We start from the raw sequence: 16528 nt of genomic DNA, 5'->3' as shown, positions 1-16528 counted from the left end.
CTGAAATTTTATTCCCCTATGCGTGTAAAAAACAGAGGTTACGTGCGTGGCCGGGCCTTGCGAGTACCGTGTGCATCTTTAAAGGGACCCGGCCACGCGCGTAACCCCCATTACATGCCAAAGTGCCGGGCAGAGAGGGGCGATCCGAGGGGCGGGCTGGAGGCAGCCAGTACAGCAACCATTTGGCGTTATGCCAGGGGGCGTGCGCAACTTGCTACAACTCCTGTTGAGGAGCAAAAGAGTTTTTAAAAAATGGGGATTAGATAGGATAGGGATAGGGGGTGGGGAGGAGAGGAGAGGGAAAGGGAAGGAAGGTTAGACAGGGGAATATGGAAATTCCCTCCCAGTCTGCTGCTCAATTGGAGTAGACTGGGAGGGAACTGCAGAAGTCCTTGATGCGTCGCCACGCGGGAACTGCATAAATCCTCCTCCCCACTTGCGCACGCCATCCGCACTTGCGTGCGCAGCCCAACCATTTTATAATATGTGCACGCTGGCACACACATGTTATAAAATTGGTGTGTCCATGTATGCGCATGCGTGCGCTTCTTTAAAAATCTACACGTTAACCAATAAGCCTGATACTTCTGATGCAACTCCAACATTGCTCTCTGCTTTAACAGCAGGGAAGAAAGAGGAAAAGGGGAATTAGAAAATGGAAATGAAGAAAAGTGCATTGGGGTAACTTGCTGGTGTGGCAGTTACTACCCTTAACCAATAAGCCTTCATACTGTTGATGCAACTCCAACATTCTCTCTGCTTCAACAGCAAGAGGTGACGGGAATTGGACTCAAACAGCAACCAACAAGGCCCCTAGCTTGATGGTTTGGGAGGCTGTCAGGTATGGGGGGATTGCATGGCGTGGCAGTTGCTGCTGTGAGCTTGCTGGGCAAATTGGATGGACCGTTTGGTCCATCCCTGCCATTGTATCTGTGTTTCCACAATAAAATCCCAGACCTGCATGCCCTAGTGATGGAGGTGGACTTTGACATCAGTGCTATTATGGAGACATGATTCAATGATTCTTATGAATGGGATATGGCCATTCCGAGCTATAACTTGTTAAGGAAGGACAGAGAGGGCTGAAAAGAGGGAAGATTAGTTCTTTATGTTAAAAACAATATCTGAATTGCAAGGTACATGGGGTAGAGAAAAAGCATTATGGACTGTCCTAAAAAAAAAAAAAGAAGATGGTGCTTTTATTACTGGTGTGATCTACAGGCCACCAACTCAAATAGAAGAACTGAACAGAGGTCTGAAATCTGTCTCAGACATCCAAAAGGTGGGATTGAAGAGAGAAGTGTTTCTCATTGGAGATTTTAATTTGCCAGATGTGGAATGGAGTATCCCTTATGCGGAATCTACAAGAAGTAGAGAGATGGTGGATGTCTTTCAAGGAGCTCTGCTTAAACAAATAGTAATGGAACCCACAAGGGAGTGTGTGATGCTCGATCTAGTCTCACTAATGGTCATAATATCTCTAATGTTCGGGTAGAGGCACACCTGAGCACCAGTGATCATCAAACGGTATGGTTCGATATCACAAATAGGATACAGAGAAGTCGCACGAAGACCGAGTTTTTAAGTTTACAAATATGGTCTTTGTCAAAATGGGGAAGTACCTGGAGAGAGAAAATGGGTAAGTTGGAACAGCACTGGGCCAAATTACAGTGGAGCTATTACAAAGGCAACAACTTTATTTGTTAGAAAAGTAAACAAGAGTAAGAGGAAAAAGAAAGCAATATGTTTCTCAAAAGAGATAGCTGAAAAAATAAAGGCAAAAAGAACAGCATTCAAGAAGTATAAAGGATCCCAAAAAAGGAAATACAGGGAAGAATATCTGTTAAAACTGAAGGAGGCAAAGAAAGAAATAAGGAAAGCAAAAGGTCAGGCAGAAGAAAGGATTGCTAAAGAGGTAAAGCAAGGTGACAAAACATTTTTCAGGTATATCAGAGAAAGAAGGGAGGCCAGAAGTGGTATAGTGAAATTGAAAGGTGGCAAAGATCAATGTGTGGAGCAAGACTAAAAATTGGAGGAAATATTAAACAAATACTTCAGTTCAGTGTTCACTAAAGAAGACCTGGAGAAAGGACCATTGTTGGTTGACAAGACTGTAGATGGAGATGGGATAGATGAAACTCCGTTTACAGAAGAGAATGTATGGGAAGAGCTAGGAAAACTGAACGTGGACAAGGCCATTGGGCCAGATGAGGTTCATCCCATTGGGCCAGATGAGGTAGTTCAGAGAAGTGCTGGCTGGTCCGCTGAAGGACCTTTTCAATAGATCCCTGAAACAGCAGTAGTGTCATGGGATTGGAGAAGAGCAATTATGGTCCCACTTCACAAGAGTGGTAGCAGGGAGGAGGCTGGAAACTACAGGCTGGTTAACCTCACCTCAGTGGTGAGGAAATTAACAGAGACTCTGCTGAAGGAAAGGATAGTAAACTATCTATAATTGGGTGGGTTGCTGGACCCAAGGCACATGGATTTACTAGGGAAAGGTCCTGTCAGACAAATATGATTGATTTTTTTTTTATTGTGTGGCTAGAGAAGTGGATCAAGGAATAGCACTCGATGCGATCTACTTGGATGTCAGCAAACCTTTTGATACAGTCCTGCATAGGAAGCTTGTGAATAAAATGAGAAGCTTGAGAGTGAGTACCAAAGTGGTGGCATGGATTACAAACTAGTTGACTGATAGGAGACAGCATGTAATAGTAAATGGAACCTACTCTGAAGAGACAACCTTGTTAAGTGGAATGCCACATGGGTCGATATTGGAACCAGTTCTGTTTAATATCTTTGTGAACGTGACATTGTGGAAGGGATAGAAGGTAAAGTTTAGCTATTTGCAGATGATACTAAGATTTGCAGCAGAGTGGACATACCTGAAGGAATAGACAGAATGAAAGTGATTTAAGAAAGCTTGAAGAATGGTCAAAGATTTGGCAGCTAGGATTCAATGCCAAGAAGTGCAGTGTCATGCATCAGGTATGCGGTAATCCAAGAAAGCTGGATATGATGGGGGGTGAAAGACTGATGTGCATGGAACAAGAGTGGGATCTTGAGATAATAGTGTCTAATGATCTGAAGATGGTGAAACAGTGTGACAAGGCGATAACTAAAACCAGAAGAATGCTGGGCTGTATAGAGAGGAATAACCAGTAAGAAAAAGGAGGTGATAATGCCCTTGTACAGAACCTTGGTGAGGCCTCACCTGGAGTATTGTGTAGAGTTCTGGACTCCGTATCTCAAAAAGGATAGAGACAAGATAGAGGCGGTCCAGAGAAGGGTGGCTGAAATAGTATGAAGTCTGTATCAGAAGACTTATGAGGAGAGGCTAAAGGATCTAAATATGTATACCCTGGGAAAGAGGAGTTGCAGGGGAGATATGATATAGACCTTCAGATACCTGAAAGGTTTTAATGATGCATAAACTTCAAACCTTTTCCATTGGAACGCGTAACACGCGTAACAGATAGGTCTCTGCTCTGTGCATGTGACCAAGGTGAGAGATTCTGCTAGCTTGTAGTGTCTGTGTAGGGATCTACCGGTATAGCAATTGGGTTTAGGTGGTATATTGGTATTCTGGGACCCAGCCTAATATTTACAGACCTCCTTTTTCACAGGTAGGGTTCTTGTTATTTGAGTCCTTGGTGTTATTGCTGTCCTTTCGTGGATTACAAACTGGTTAAAAGACAGGAAACAGAGAGTAGGATTAAATGGTCAATTTTCTCAGTGGAAAAGGGTAAACAGTGGAGTGCCTCAGGGATCTGTACTTGGACCCGTGCTTTTCAATATATATATAAATGATCTGGAAAGGAATATGACAAGTGAGGTAATCAAATTTGCAGATACAAAATTATTCAGAGTAATTAAATCACAAGCGGATTGTGATACGTTACAGGAGGACCTTGCAATACGGGAAGATTGGGCATCCAAATGGCAGATGAAATTTAATGTGGACAAGTTCAAGGTGTTGCATAAAGGGAAAAATAACCCTTGCTGTAGTTACACGATGTTAGGTTCCATATTAGGAGCTACCACCCAGGAAAAAGATCTAGGCATCATAGTGGAATACTTTAAAATCTTCGGCTCAGTGTGCTGCAGCAGTCAAAAAAGCAAACAGAATGTTAGGAATTATTAGGAAGGGAATGGTTAATAGAACAGAAAATGTGATAATGCCTCTATATCGCTCCATGGTGAGACCGCACCTTGAATACTGTGTACAATTCTGGTCCTGCATCTCAAAAAAGACATAGTTGCGATGGAGAAGCTATAGAGAAGGGCAACCAAAAATGATAAAGGGGATAGAACAGCTCCCCTATGAGGAAAGGCTGAAGAGGTTAGGGCTGTTCAGCTTGGAGAAGAGACGGCTGAGGGGGGATATGATAGAGGTCTTAGATCATGAGAGGTCTTGAAAGAGTAGATGTGAATCGGTTATTTACACTTTCGAATAATAGAAGGACTAGGGGGCATTCCATAAAGTTAGCAAGTAGCACATTTAAGACTAATCAGAGAAAATTCTTTTTTACTCAACGCACAATAAAGCTCTGGAATTTGTTGCCAGAGGATGTGGCTATTGTAGTTAGTATAGCTGGGTTCAAAAAAGGTTTGGATAAGTTCTTGGAAGAGAAGTCCATTAACTGCTATTAAACAAGTTTATTTAGGGAATTGCCACTGTTATTAATTGCATCAGTAGCATGGGATCTTCTTAGTGTTTGGGTAATTGCCAGGTTCTTGTGGCCTGGTTTGGCCTCTGTTGGAAACAGGTGGCTGGGCTTCATGGACCCTTGGTCTGACCCAGCATGGCAATTTCTTATGTTCTTATAGGTTTGCTGTATAGACTTTGAGTGACTTTTTTTTTAGGGGTTTTGTTAGTTCACAATGTGTCTGGCAGTGGAAGGTATTTGTGCTGTGATTACTGAGGTGAATCCAGAATTTGAAAATATTTTTTGTATGAAGAGTTGCAAGGGAAACATCCAAGCTCCGCTGTTGGAGGAATTTCTGTGGATGCAGTGTGTTACAGGATTGGTGATGCAAGATTTATATTGATATTCTGTCCCTTCCTGTATAGATTCTAGACTACATTCTCATAGCCATATAGAATTAGTTGAATGAGGCTATCAAATAATTTTAATAGTAGTTTTACTAGAAGGGTGAAACTGGCCAGCTTATTCAAAATTATACAGAAGGCCCTTGGGACATTAAAAATATTTTGAAGAAGTTTTGCTACTTGACAGAAGTTTGTGGGAAATCAGAAATTTACTTCAAACTTTGAACCATAAATGATGGATCTTCTACCTAGGGCAGAACTAGGCCATTTTTTTTGCTTGCGAGGGATGGATGGAAAGGAAGGGAAGGGAAGGAATTGGGATTTTTTTTTAAATTTATTTAAGAGGCTGATTGAAAGGGAAGAAAAGGGTTTGAGAGTGTTATTAGCATGGGATAGGATGGGTATGTGACCTTAACCTCTGAGATGGAAGCTCAGGACACTGCCTCCCCCTACAGTTAACTAACAGTCAATGACATGTCAGTAAGAGATGGTAAATTTTCTTGGGCAGTGTAACTATAGTAAAACTGCTGCATTATAGTAAATATTGTGGTAATGAGTAGTAAGCTCATAACCACAGTATTTACAGATTTTGCATAGGCAGAGACACTAAAAATAAGAAAAAACTACATTATTTTACTTAATGGCATTATTGAGGCTTATCACACAAGGTGTAATTTTAGTAAATGTCATGGTATTTTATGAATGTGTTAAATTTAGTGCAGGTTAGTACATAGGTCCCTTGGTGAATAATAGTTTCTTATTTACATTTTCTATAGCTTTCATATCTCTCCTCAGGGGTTTCTTTTTCAAGGTAATAAGGCCTATTTTTGAGTTTCCTCGCATGCAAATTGTCCATTTCCAAATTTCTAATTTTAGTTGCTCATTTCTATACCTTTTCTAGGCTAGTATGGTCTATTTCAGATGGGATGACCAGAACAGTTTTTATTAAGACCAGAATAATTGTGACCAATTATTTAGAACTATTTCCTGTAGAATTTCATTGATTTATGGCTGTAATCACTCTGCACTGACCCTTCACACCTGGGGATAGATGAGATCCTGTAGCTTGATCCAATCCAATGAACCTGTCAGGGACAAATTAATTGTAGTAAAAAGGTAAACAAGCAAATAATACCAAATGGAAATAAAGCAAGAAATATCAGAAAATCAACGAGAAGCCTTTACATATTATGCAATTTTCAGCATAGCTGTATTTGTTAATTACCGTATTTTTGTTAATTACCGTATTTTTTGTTAATTACCGTATTTTTCGCTCCATAAGACGCACCTAGGATTCAGAGCGGGAAAATTAAAAAAAAAAATGGTGTTCTAAACCGGCTCTGTTCCTGGGCATCTCTGCGTCTTATGGAGCAAATTAGGGTAGGGCCTAAAATGGTTTTTTTTTGTCCCCATTCCCCATCCCAACCCTTTAAATTCAATTAACTACAACCCCCACCCTCCTGACCCCCCCCCCCCCCCCCAAGACTTTCCAAAAGTCCCTGGTGGTCCAGCGGGGGTCCAGAGCGATCCTACCATGTGACAGGGGCCGATAGCCTTTGCCCTTACTATGTCACAGGGGCTACCGGTGCCATTGGTCGGCCTCTGTCACATGGTGGGAGCATGGTAGGATCGCTCCGGACCCCCGCTGGACCACCAGGGACTTTTGGCAAGTCTTGGGGGGGTCAGGAGAGTGGGGAGTTGTAGTTAATTAAATTTAAAGGGTTGGAATAGGGAATTGGGACAAAAAAATCATTGGTTGTAGTTAGTTTTTTTTTTTTCATATTCACTCCATAAGACGCACAGACATTTTCCCCCCACTTTTGGGGGGGGAAAAGTGCATCTTATGGAACGAAAAATACGGTAGCTTGTATGTACCCGTATTGTTTACTTTTTTTTTTTTTGCATTTACAATAGGACATGGAGGATGGATTTGCCCAAGGGAACATGCACGCTGGTGACTGTCTCTATAGAGCATGAAGACACACCAGTTGTAGGTGGAGTAAGAGCAGCAGTGCTGGATTCGCAGTACTTAATAGAACCTTGTGGCTCTGGAAAATCCAGACTGACGCACATATGCCGGATCGACATGAAGTAAGTACCCAAACTATATAGGGGGTCATTTTCAGCTGGTATGAAATCTGAGGGTGCGTATTACCCAAAATCTATACAGTGATATTCAAAGTGAAAGTATATATATTCTTTTCTCACAGGACAAGCAGGATGGTAGTCCTCACATATGGGTGACATCACAGGATGGAGCCCTGTATGGAAAACGTTTCTGTCAAATTTTCTACAAAGCTTTGACTGACACTGGCACACTGAGTGCACTGAGCATGCTCAGCCTGCAATTATCCCTGTGAGCCACAGGTGTCTCCCTCAGTCTTTTTTTTCCGCTCTGCAGTAAGCATAGCGGTTAGGAGCTCTGTGAGAAATTCTAACACTTTTTCCTTATGGAAACACTTAAACTTTTACTTCACAAACACTTTTTCCCTGCACGGGTCTCCCTTCGCGTACATTTATTCGACGCTCGGTGAATACTATGCCCTGTTTTTCGGTCGGTTCCTGTCACCTCACTGGCCTGCCATCCGACTGCGGCCTACCCTCTCCCTATGTTTTCAGTTATCCACACACAGCCTGCGAGTGCCCCTCTGTGACATTCTGCCTGGTTATTAGCACTAGTGGGACAGGGACTTCCACGGTTTCCGTTGCTGCCAGGGCCCCTGTAGATTCAGGTCCTTTGATTCTTCGGTACCCTCGCGCAGTCGATGCCCCATCGCTACCGGTACCCCTTCGGACCGTCCTGGATTCTTAGATGCCATCGGTACCCCTCCCCCAGTGGTACTCTGATGCCATTGTCCCTGCATCTTTTCTAACAGTGCCATTCATGTTTTTTCATCCATGGCACTGATTTTTCCTTGGGTTTCATCAGTGCCATCATTGCCCGGATGGATGCCATCGACATACACCTTGTCTCGTCAGTGTCATCCATGCCCGGGTCGATGCCACCGTCACCTGGGGCACTTCCATCAATGCCAGGATCATTTCCATCGATGCCATCCTTTATTTTATGGATGCCATCCTTTCCATCGATGGGCATCGATGCCAGGTCGATTCCATCGGTGGCCATCGGTGCCTACGTCCATGGCGTCGATGCCTATGTCCGTGGCATCGATGCCCACATCCGTGGCATCGATGCCATTGCTGCCCAAGTCGATCCAATCGATACCGTCGATGTCCGTGGCCATGCCGTCGATGCCCATGGCCATGCTACCAATGCCCTCGGTGCCCGCCTCCATACATCGATGCCCTCAATGCCCACGTCGTTTCCATCGGTATCTTCGATGTTCCTATCGATGCGGTCATCGACTCCATCGATGCCGGTATCATTTTTCCAATACCAACAATGTTTTTTCGATTATTCGATGTCACATCGTTCCCATAGATACCTACCTTCCACCAACCCGTTAAGGGTTTCAGGATGCCCTCTGTTCCAAATTCCACCCCCGTCATTGCACCTTTCACGCGTCTTGGGTGCATTTCGTGCACTATCAGGCATCCTCAGCTCGGTACTCACCCATTTGTGAGGACTACCATCCTGCTTGTCCTGTGAGAAAGCAAGTGTTGCTTACCTGTAACAGGTGTTCTCACAGGATAGCAGGATGTTAGTCCTCACGAAACCCACCCGCCATCCCGCGGAGTTGGGTCTGTATACGTTTTTACTTTTATTTTAGTTTCGCTTGCGCTTTTAGCTATAAGACAAGACTGAGGGAGACACCTATGGCTCACAGGGATAATTGCAGGCTGAACATGCTCAGTGCACTCAATGTGCCAGTGTCAGTCAAAGCTTTGTGGAAACTTTGACAGAAAAGTTTTCCATACAGGGCTCCATCCTGTGATGTCACCCATATGTGAGGACTAACATCCTGCTGTCCTGTGAGAACACCTGTTACAGGTAAGCAACATTTGCTTTATTTCGAAAAATAATCCCGACAAAATGACATGCACACAATTACACCTGCTATTTGGCATATAGTTTTGCAACCAAAATTTGCATACATGCTATTAAAAAGTATGCACCCTGACTTCACTTTTGGAATTCTTCTCCCCGGTGCATCCTAAAGGAGGTAATTTTCAAAGGAGTTACACATGTAAATGTAACCTAGTATTGTATCCGCTTTAAGTGCATTTACATGTGATTATCCTATGGACAATTCAATGGCATATATGGTAGCAATTTTCAAAAGCCCACTTACACGGGTAAAGTGCATTTACATGTGTAAAACCCAGATTTAAATTTGAAAATCCTTTTGAAAATTACCCCCAACATGTGTGTTTTTACACGTGTATCAGTCGTACAATTTTCTAAAAGGCTATTTCTGTGGTTAAAACACTTCTTTAACTTCAGAAGGCCCTTTGAAAATTACCCTGGTGGAGAGAAATTTTCAAAAGCCATTTATCCAGTTAAGTACTGATTTATCCAGGTAAAAGGTCTGTCTGAAACCTGCCTAGCTGAAACAGCTCCACAATGCAATTTTGGCTGCATTGGGAGGAGGCGTTTCCACAGGCGTGTTTAGATCAGGGCATGTTTGCATTTTTAAATCCACACGCACATTTTTTCCTATGGAAAAGTATCCACAGGAAAATTAAGTGCAAACACTGCAGCAATGAAATATGCAAGTACTTTCACTGAAAATCTGTGCAAAGACCGTGGGTAAAACGTAGCTTCAGCAATGCAGGCAATGAAGAAATTTCCCCAATAAACAGGCCAATTCAGTAAAAGTCGCGGGAGAGCGGGCAAGCGCCCGCTCTCCTGTACGCGCAATTCAATATTTAAATGAAGGCCCGCGGTAAAAAGAGGCGCTAGGGACACTAGCACATCCCTAGCGCCTCTTTTTTGACAGAAGCGGCAGCTGTCAGCGAGTTTGACAGCCAACGCTCAATTTTGCCGGTGTCTGTTCTCAAACCCGCTGACAGCCACGGCTTTGGAAACCAGATGCCGGCAAAATTGGGCGTCCGGTTTTCAAGCCGCGGGCCGATTTTTATTTTTTTATTTTTAATTATTTTTTACTTTGGGACCTCCGACTTAATATCACCATGATATTAAGTCGGAGGGTGTACAGAAAAGCAGTTTTTACTGCTTTTCTATACACTTTCCCGGTGCCGGCAGAAATTAACGCCTACCTTTGAGTAGGCGCTAATTTCTGAAAGCAAAATGTGCGGCTTGGCTGCACATTTTACTTAGTGAATCACGCGGGAATAACTAATAGGGCCATTAACATGCATTTGCATGTTGCGGGCGCTATTAGTTTGGGGGGGGGGGGGGTTTGGATGCGCGTTTTCGATGCGCTAGCTTTACCCCTTACTGAATAAGGGGTAAAGCTAGCACGTTGAAAACGCGCGTCCAAACTTGGGTTAACAGTGCGCTCCACCGGAGCGCACTGTACTGTATCGGTCTGAAAGTGGATGTGTTACATGTTGTATCCCAGTTCTGAAATCTTACAGCTCTGGTAAAGCTGATTAGCTCTAGGAAAAGGCAGTAGTACAAGACAAATCTGGGACGTTTAATATTAACACACTACCACAGACTTTTACCCTCAAAGTAGTGTGTTAACATGCCCATAAATGGATATAATGTGGCTAATTTAAGACGAAAATTCACAGTTGCCCACATTGCAGGATTCATTGTTGTGAACTGTTAAGATCATAATATTCCTCCACTGCATGCACCAACATAATTTCTTTTTTGTTTGTTTGTTTAATATGTTTATTGAGTTTCAACATTATAATACATAACCATAACATGAGTAACATAGTACAATAAATTTTCCTTAGTCAGCCTTCCCCTCCCCCTTCCCAACCCTTCTCTTGAACCCCCCTTTCCTCTGTCTATCTTTCGTCCCTGTCCATTGATGTGTTCAATTACAAGACGAGTGCATTAGCAATTATATAACATGCGATTCACTTGGCGACATAAATCGAATGAGCAAAGGCTAAGCAGTTTAGACACTCTAGACATACATTCCAAGACAATATCCAAGGAGTCACACAGGTACTGCATTAATCATAACTCCAATATTGTAGTACCTTCGCAGCTCCTAGCCAGCATTTAAGGTCCTTTAGGTCCACAGTTATCTATAGGCTCTGGTCCCATATCTAGAAGGGAAGCCCTGCAGTTAATCCCTGGGAAAGGTGGCGGCAGGACCGATAAGGTGTGAGACCTAGCCACCTAGGTAAAGAAATACATTCGTATCGAGTGCATTAGCAGTTGCGGTATTATGTTGGGATAATGGCAATGAGACTTGTGGCGAGAGGTATGTTAATAAAGGGTCCCAAATGAAGCGGTTAGCGTCTAGATTCTTGTGAGATGTGGTTCTAGCTATTGCTTACTCTAGTCTAGAGAGCATAAGTGCATCAGTTTTTGTAACCAATGTTCATGACTTGGTCCCTGTGGATCCATCCATCGAAGTAATATTACCTTTTTCCCCAGCAACCTAGCTCACAAACATAATTTTTGTGTTGAGACAGTACTTTTCAGAGGGAGATCATGGTCTCTGTTGTTTTGTGACTGTGCCACTAACAGAGAGGGTAGAGCTCATGAGCTGGGTAAAACCGCCAAAGAACATGGTAGAAGAAAATTAGAGCTAATAAAAATATCAAGCACATATAATCAGGAATGTGCCACGCTTGAGTTTCTAACAGTGCAAAAGTGTATGCCGGGTTTCCTCAGGGGGAAGGGGGGTCCTTAGCAGGGACCTGATTTCAAGCAGCTTTGTATGGAATGCAAATGACCTGTACCAAAAATTACAGGAATTTTGTATCCGCACAAATAGTGCAACAATCAGTAGCCTTTCAAAAGTGGAAACATGTTCACGGGCTTGCAGTGGCATTCCTTCAGGCTTAAAGGGGCACCTCAGATTGAACCAGCACATTTTTGTAGGTTTTGTTTTGGGGTTTTTAGTTGTTTTCATAGTAATGTTTTTAATCAGCTCCTTTAAGCTGAAAAAGAGTTTTAATTTCTAATTTGCAAAACTACTGTCCAACATGAAAGCAAGTCAGGGCATGCCCATACCTGTGATTAACAGCAGCCTGAGACATGGCAGCTCTTGAACTGGCATGCATCAGGTTTATTTTGCAGATTAGAATTTAATACTCATTATATATCAGCTGTACTTTTGGTACCTCTTAAAGAAAAGCAATCTATTGTAGGCCTTGAGATACCATGAATCCCAGGTACCGTGACTTATTGTCATACTGAGGCGACTTTATGTCCGATTCTTGCCCCCTACTAAGTATTGTATCCGGCTTCATTGCAATATGTACTTGTGGAAGCACGAGCTATGTAACTGCTCTGAATTATGTTGGTCACATAATTTCCTAGTACTCCTAACTCTAGGATTTTAAATATAAAAAGATAGCCCATTGTAAGGGAATGAAATGTTCTGCTGGCTATTTTACTGTATTTAGAAAAGTTTAGGTGATACTGCTTCACAAGAAAAATGGCCTTCAGTTTAATCTCTTACTAGCACCTAGCACTTGTGCATAAAGGTCGAATTGGCCTGTTTCTCATTTTTACAATACCCTAACATGAGACTAAAAAAAATCAGGCTAATTAGTTGTGTATCGTTGAGTTTTACTAAATATTCCTTTATAAGCATTATGAAAAAAACATTTTTTTTCACTAGCTTTGTTCCTTTTTCTCTGTAGAGGGCACTGCCTGGAGTGGTACAACAAGGCCTTTGGTCATCTTTGTGCAGCAGAGGTTGCCAGGATCAGAAACTCATTTCAGCTTTTCACTTCTGAGGGACCAGAAACCAAAATCTAAGAACTTGTTTACCCAAAAGAATCACATAAAAAATGAGTGAATGAAAACCAGGCCCCCAAATAAAGACTTGAGACTGTATCAGAGAGAGGGTTTCCTACCAGCATCAAGATTACATCACGTGGTAAGGAAGGATGCCGTGTGGGACATTCCTTCACCAAGAGAGAACTTCGCACTTTTACTATCTCAGCCCTTTAATATTAATTTCAGTCATTGAGCTAAATCTTTTTAACCTTTCCAGAGCGTTATCATTTTTCAATACAGAATATCATCTGTGTATTACTTAATTTTAATATTGAATGCTTCTAAGAAGCATATTAATTGTAAATAAAATATGCTGTATGGGTAATATATATATGTATTTCTGTATAGCTATATATACTGTACATATAACTAATTATTTTGTACATATTTTAGTTCATTTAGGGAAAAAAAAGTCAGCCTGCATTAACTTGATCTTACGTTTAATTCTTCTTGCCACTTTGCTCCCAGTGACTTCTTACAGTCACATAATCAGGGGTTTTTTTTTAATAAATATTGACACAAAGCTATATGATATGGAATATGTGTGGTTTGCTCAGAACTAAGAAAGAAAATAGCTTCTTTATTTCAAACCGTAACTCTACAGGAGCCCAAAAGTTGGGGAAGAATATACAACAGTGCTATATAAACCTTCAGTACAAATGAGCCATAATGGATCCCAAAATGGAGCCAGTGACTGTTTCAAATATGCACAAAGCAGCTTTCAGTATGTTTTAGGATGATGATGATTAACATCTCCATTCTTTGGCAGTACTCCCAATTAGCTGTTCTTCCTTATTTGAGTCAAGAGATTTACCTTTGAAGCAAAATGAGAAATCATGTTGCCATTCAAATTCACTTGATGTCATGTCTGTGTATTGTAACTTTACATTTTCAGTAAATGTAAGACTTTTTTCAAAACTGAAAAAAAATGACTCTGATGTTTCTTGTAAACCCTTCTTAAATCCATTTTTTGTAAATGAAAAAAAAAAAGAAAGTTGTTTTCAAGAGGTTTCTTAGGAATAGTTAACACATTTTTTATCCAAGCAGTTAATTAGTATATTGGACAAGCATCAGAGAAAAATGATTACACTTATATTGGACACACAGTAACAGGCACAAAAAGGGTTTGGGTTAGCAAAAGTTTTAAACTTTTCTAGCGTGTTGCCAGATGGACTCAGGACCAATGGGTTATGTGCTCCCCTGCCAGCAGACGGAGACAGAGTCAGGTTTCAAAGCTGATGTCACCCTAGATATAGCCCTGCAGTGACCTCAGCCATTCAGTATCTCTCTGTCTCCTAGCAGATGTGGATTGTGCCTTCCCTATCAGGAACACAGTACTCTTTGGAAGAGGAAATTCTACCTTTAAATTGGAGAAAGATGAGCCCCGCTGTCCTGCAGTGATACCTAATGGTCCCTCTCCCAGTTGAGAATTCCTGAGGCAATTTCCAAGATCTCGGTAGCCGGTTCTCGGCGTGGACTTTGCTGCTGAAGCAGCTGAAAGGCTGTGGGTGCAGGAAGTAGAGTGCGGCGGTGACAGCCTATGCCCTCTCTCCCCCCCACAGCCGGAGATCGTGTATACTGCAGGAGATACACGTGCATGTAGGCGGCTTTTAAATACGGCGGGCACATGTAAGCCATACGTGTGCATGCATTTCCCCCCCCACAGCCGGAGATTGTCTCTGTACTCAGCCTGTAAGCGCTGAGCCCAGGTAAGTAAAGAAGAACTCCTCTGATTCAGAGACATGAAAGGGCTTTGGTAAGTCTTTCCTCCAGTCTCCTTGCTCAGTGCACCGTACCAACAACACTCCCAATCCCGTTAGGGCAAGGAAAGGGGGTTTCCAAGCAGGTTGAGGAGCCCCCAATGGGCTAGGCCCTCTTCAGACTCGGTGGGTACTCCACATAGCAGGCCGCAAGTGCGCGCACACCTGTGCTCCTAACACGCTCATACCTGCGAGCATACCTGTGAGCATAAGTACACGTATACATTTGCTTATACTTACACACGTCAGGGCGGATTTGTGTGCGCTCGAGCTCAGGCGCTAACTGGCTATACACACAAGTTACGGTTAACTATGGTTCCGGCAACAAAGAAGCACAAGTGACACTCCCTTTGTGCTGCCTGCCATATTAGGGCTGCACAGTCTGACCTAGAATCCTTCCTATGTCAGCACTGTGAGGAAGCCCAGGGAGGGCTGGACTCTCAGAACTTCTCCAAGCCCAGCCCCTTCCAGTTGGAGGATGGGTCAGCCACGACCTTATCTGGTAGCACCCCAGATCTGAGCAATCCAGGGGCTACGTCCTCCCTGTGAGAGGGCAGTTCCTCTTGGGCTAGGTATGGACATGGTGACCTTTTCTTGGATGGAATTCTTTCAGGGCCTTCAAGCCTTTGTTCAGGCGTAGTCAGCTGCCCCTGCATGGTCTGAGCCCCAGCTGGAAAGACCTCAAATAGCCCTGACAGGGACCCAGACATCACGGACGATGATGGGGATGCAGACTCATTTTGGGGAAATCCCCTCAGAACTGGAGCCATACCAGACCATGCTACAGTTTTTCCACAGAGATGAATTGCCAGCCCTGGTCTCCCAGACCCTGAAGAATTTGGAAGTTCCCGGCACAGACTCTATGTCAGAACCAAAGAGGAATCCCATCCTGGTGTCTCTACAGAAAGCCTCTCGCTATTTCCTGGTGCTGCCAGTTTTAAAGGAAGTCGGGGCAACTATCCCAGTAGAGGGAAGTGCAGCTTTGAAGGATGCACACAATAGGCAGTTGGAGTCCATGCTTAAGCAAGCCTTTGACACGACAGCAATTACACTGCAGATCACTTCCTGATGTGCCCTGGTGGTTTGTTCATATGTGCCTCTCTCAAGAGAGGCAGATAGCTCAGGGTTGCATTCTAGCAGATGCAAGCTCTAACTTAGTGCATACTTCAGCCAGAGGAGTAACCTTAGTGGTGGTAGCCAAAAGACATCTATGGCTGCGAAATTGGTCAGTGGATGCGACCTCTAAAGCAAACCTCACAAAGATGCCCTTTAAAGGATCCCTTCTATTTGGAAGCAAATTGGAAAAGCTAACCAGTAAGTAGGGTGAATCTTCAGTGCCTCGGCTTCCAGAAGATAAAAAAAAAAAAAGAGGTCACAGCGCCCCTCGCACATAGGGGGTCAGGCCAGGTGCGCCCAGCGCTTCCGTCCCTACAGAAACTCATTTCAGACATCTAAGCCCTCGGGAAGGTCTCAGTCCTTTCGGAGTCAACAACCTAAAAGAGGAACTGGTTTGGACTCAGGTTTGACCAGAACTTCCCAATGAAATTTGCCTGAGCCATCCACGGGATGAGGAGATAGGGGGCCGACTATTCCTCTTCTATCAGAGGTGGGTCGAGATCACATTGGACAAATGGGTACTGGACATCATCGAGAAGGATACGATCTAGAATTTTGCAGCATCCCTCGGGACATGTTCATGATATCACCTTGCCAATTCCAGCACAAAAACCTGGCAGTGGAATCCACATCGAATAAGGCTCCACAATCTGAGGGCTATAACCCCGGTACCTACACCCCAGGAAAACACGGGGTGTTATTCCATCTATTTCATCATACCCAAGAAGGAGCGTTCCTTTCACCTCATCCTGG

At 43.2% G+C, this 16528-nt stretch overlaps 1 protein-coding gene across 2 annotated transcripts in view; it reads left to right on the top strand.

Moving 5' to 3' along the window:
- STARD13 (StAR related lipid transfer domain containing 13) overlaps positions 1 to 16057 on the top strand; it is a 336460-nt gene extending 320403 nt beyond the window's left edge. For both annotated transcript variants that reach the window (XM_029602676.1, XM_029602677.1), the window contains exons 13-14: positions 6971 to 7147; positions 12761 to 16057. In XM_029602676.1, the coding sequence (XP_029458536.1) occupies positions 6971 to 7147; positions 12761 to 12878 (295 nt within the window). In that variant the 3' untranslated portion in view covers positions 12879 to 16057. The remainder of the gene's footprint in view (positions 1 to 6970; positions 7148 to 12760) is intronic.
- The last annotated feature ends 471 nt before the right edge of the window (positions 16058 to 16528 follow it).

This window comes from Rhinatrema bivittatum, chromosome 5 (assembly GCF_901001135.1).
Source record: "Rhinatrema bivittatum chromosome 5, aRhiBiv1.1, whole genome shotgun sequence".
NCBI classification, from domain to species: Eukaryota; Metazoa; Chordata; class Amphibia; order Gymnophiona; family Rhinatrematidae; genus Rhinatrema; species Rhinatrema bivittatum.
This window is presented reverse-complemented; position numbering and strand designations above follow the sequence as displayed.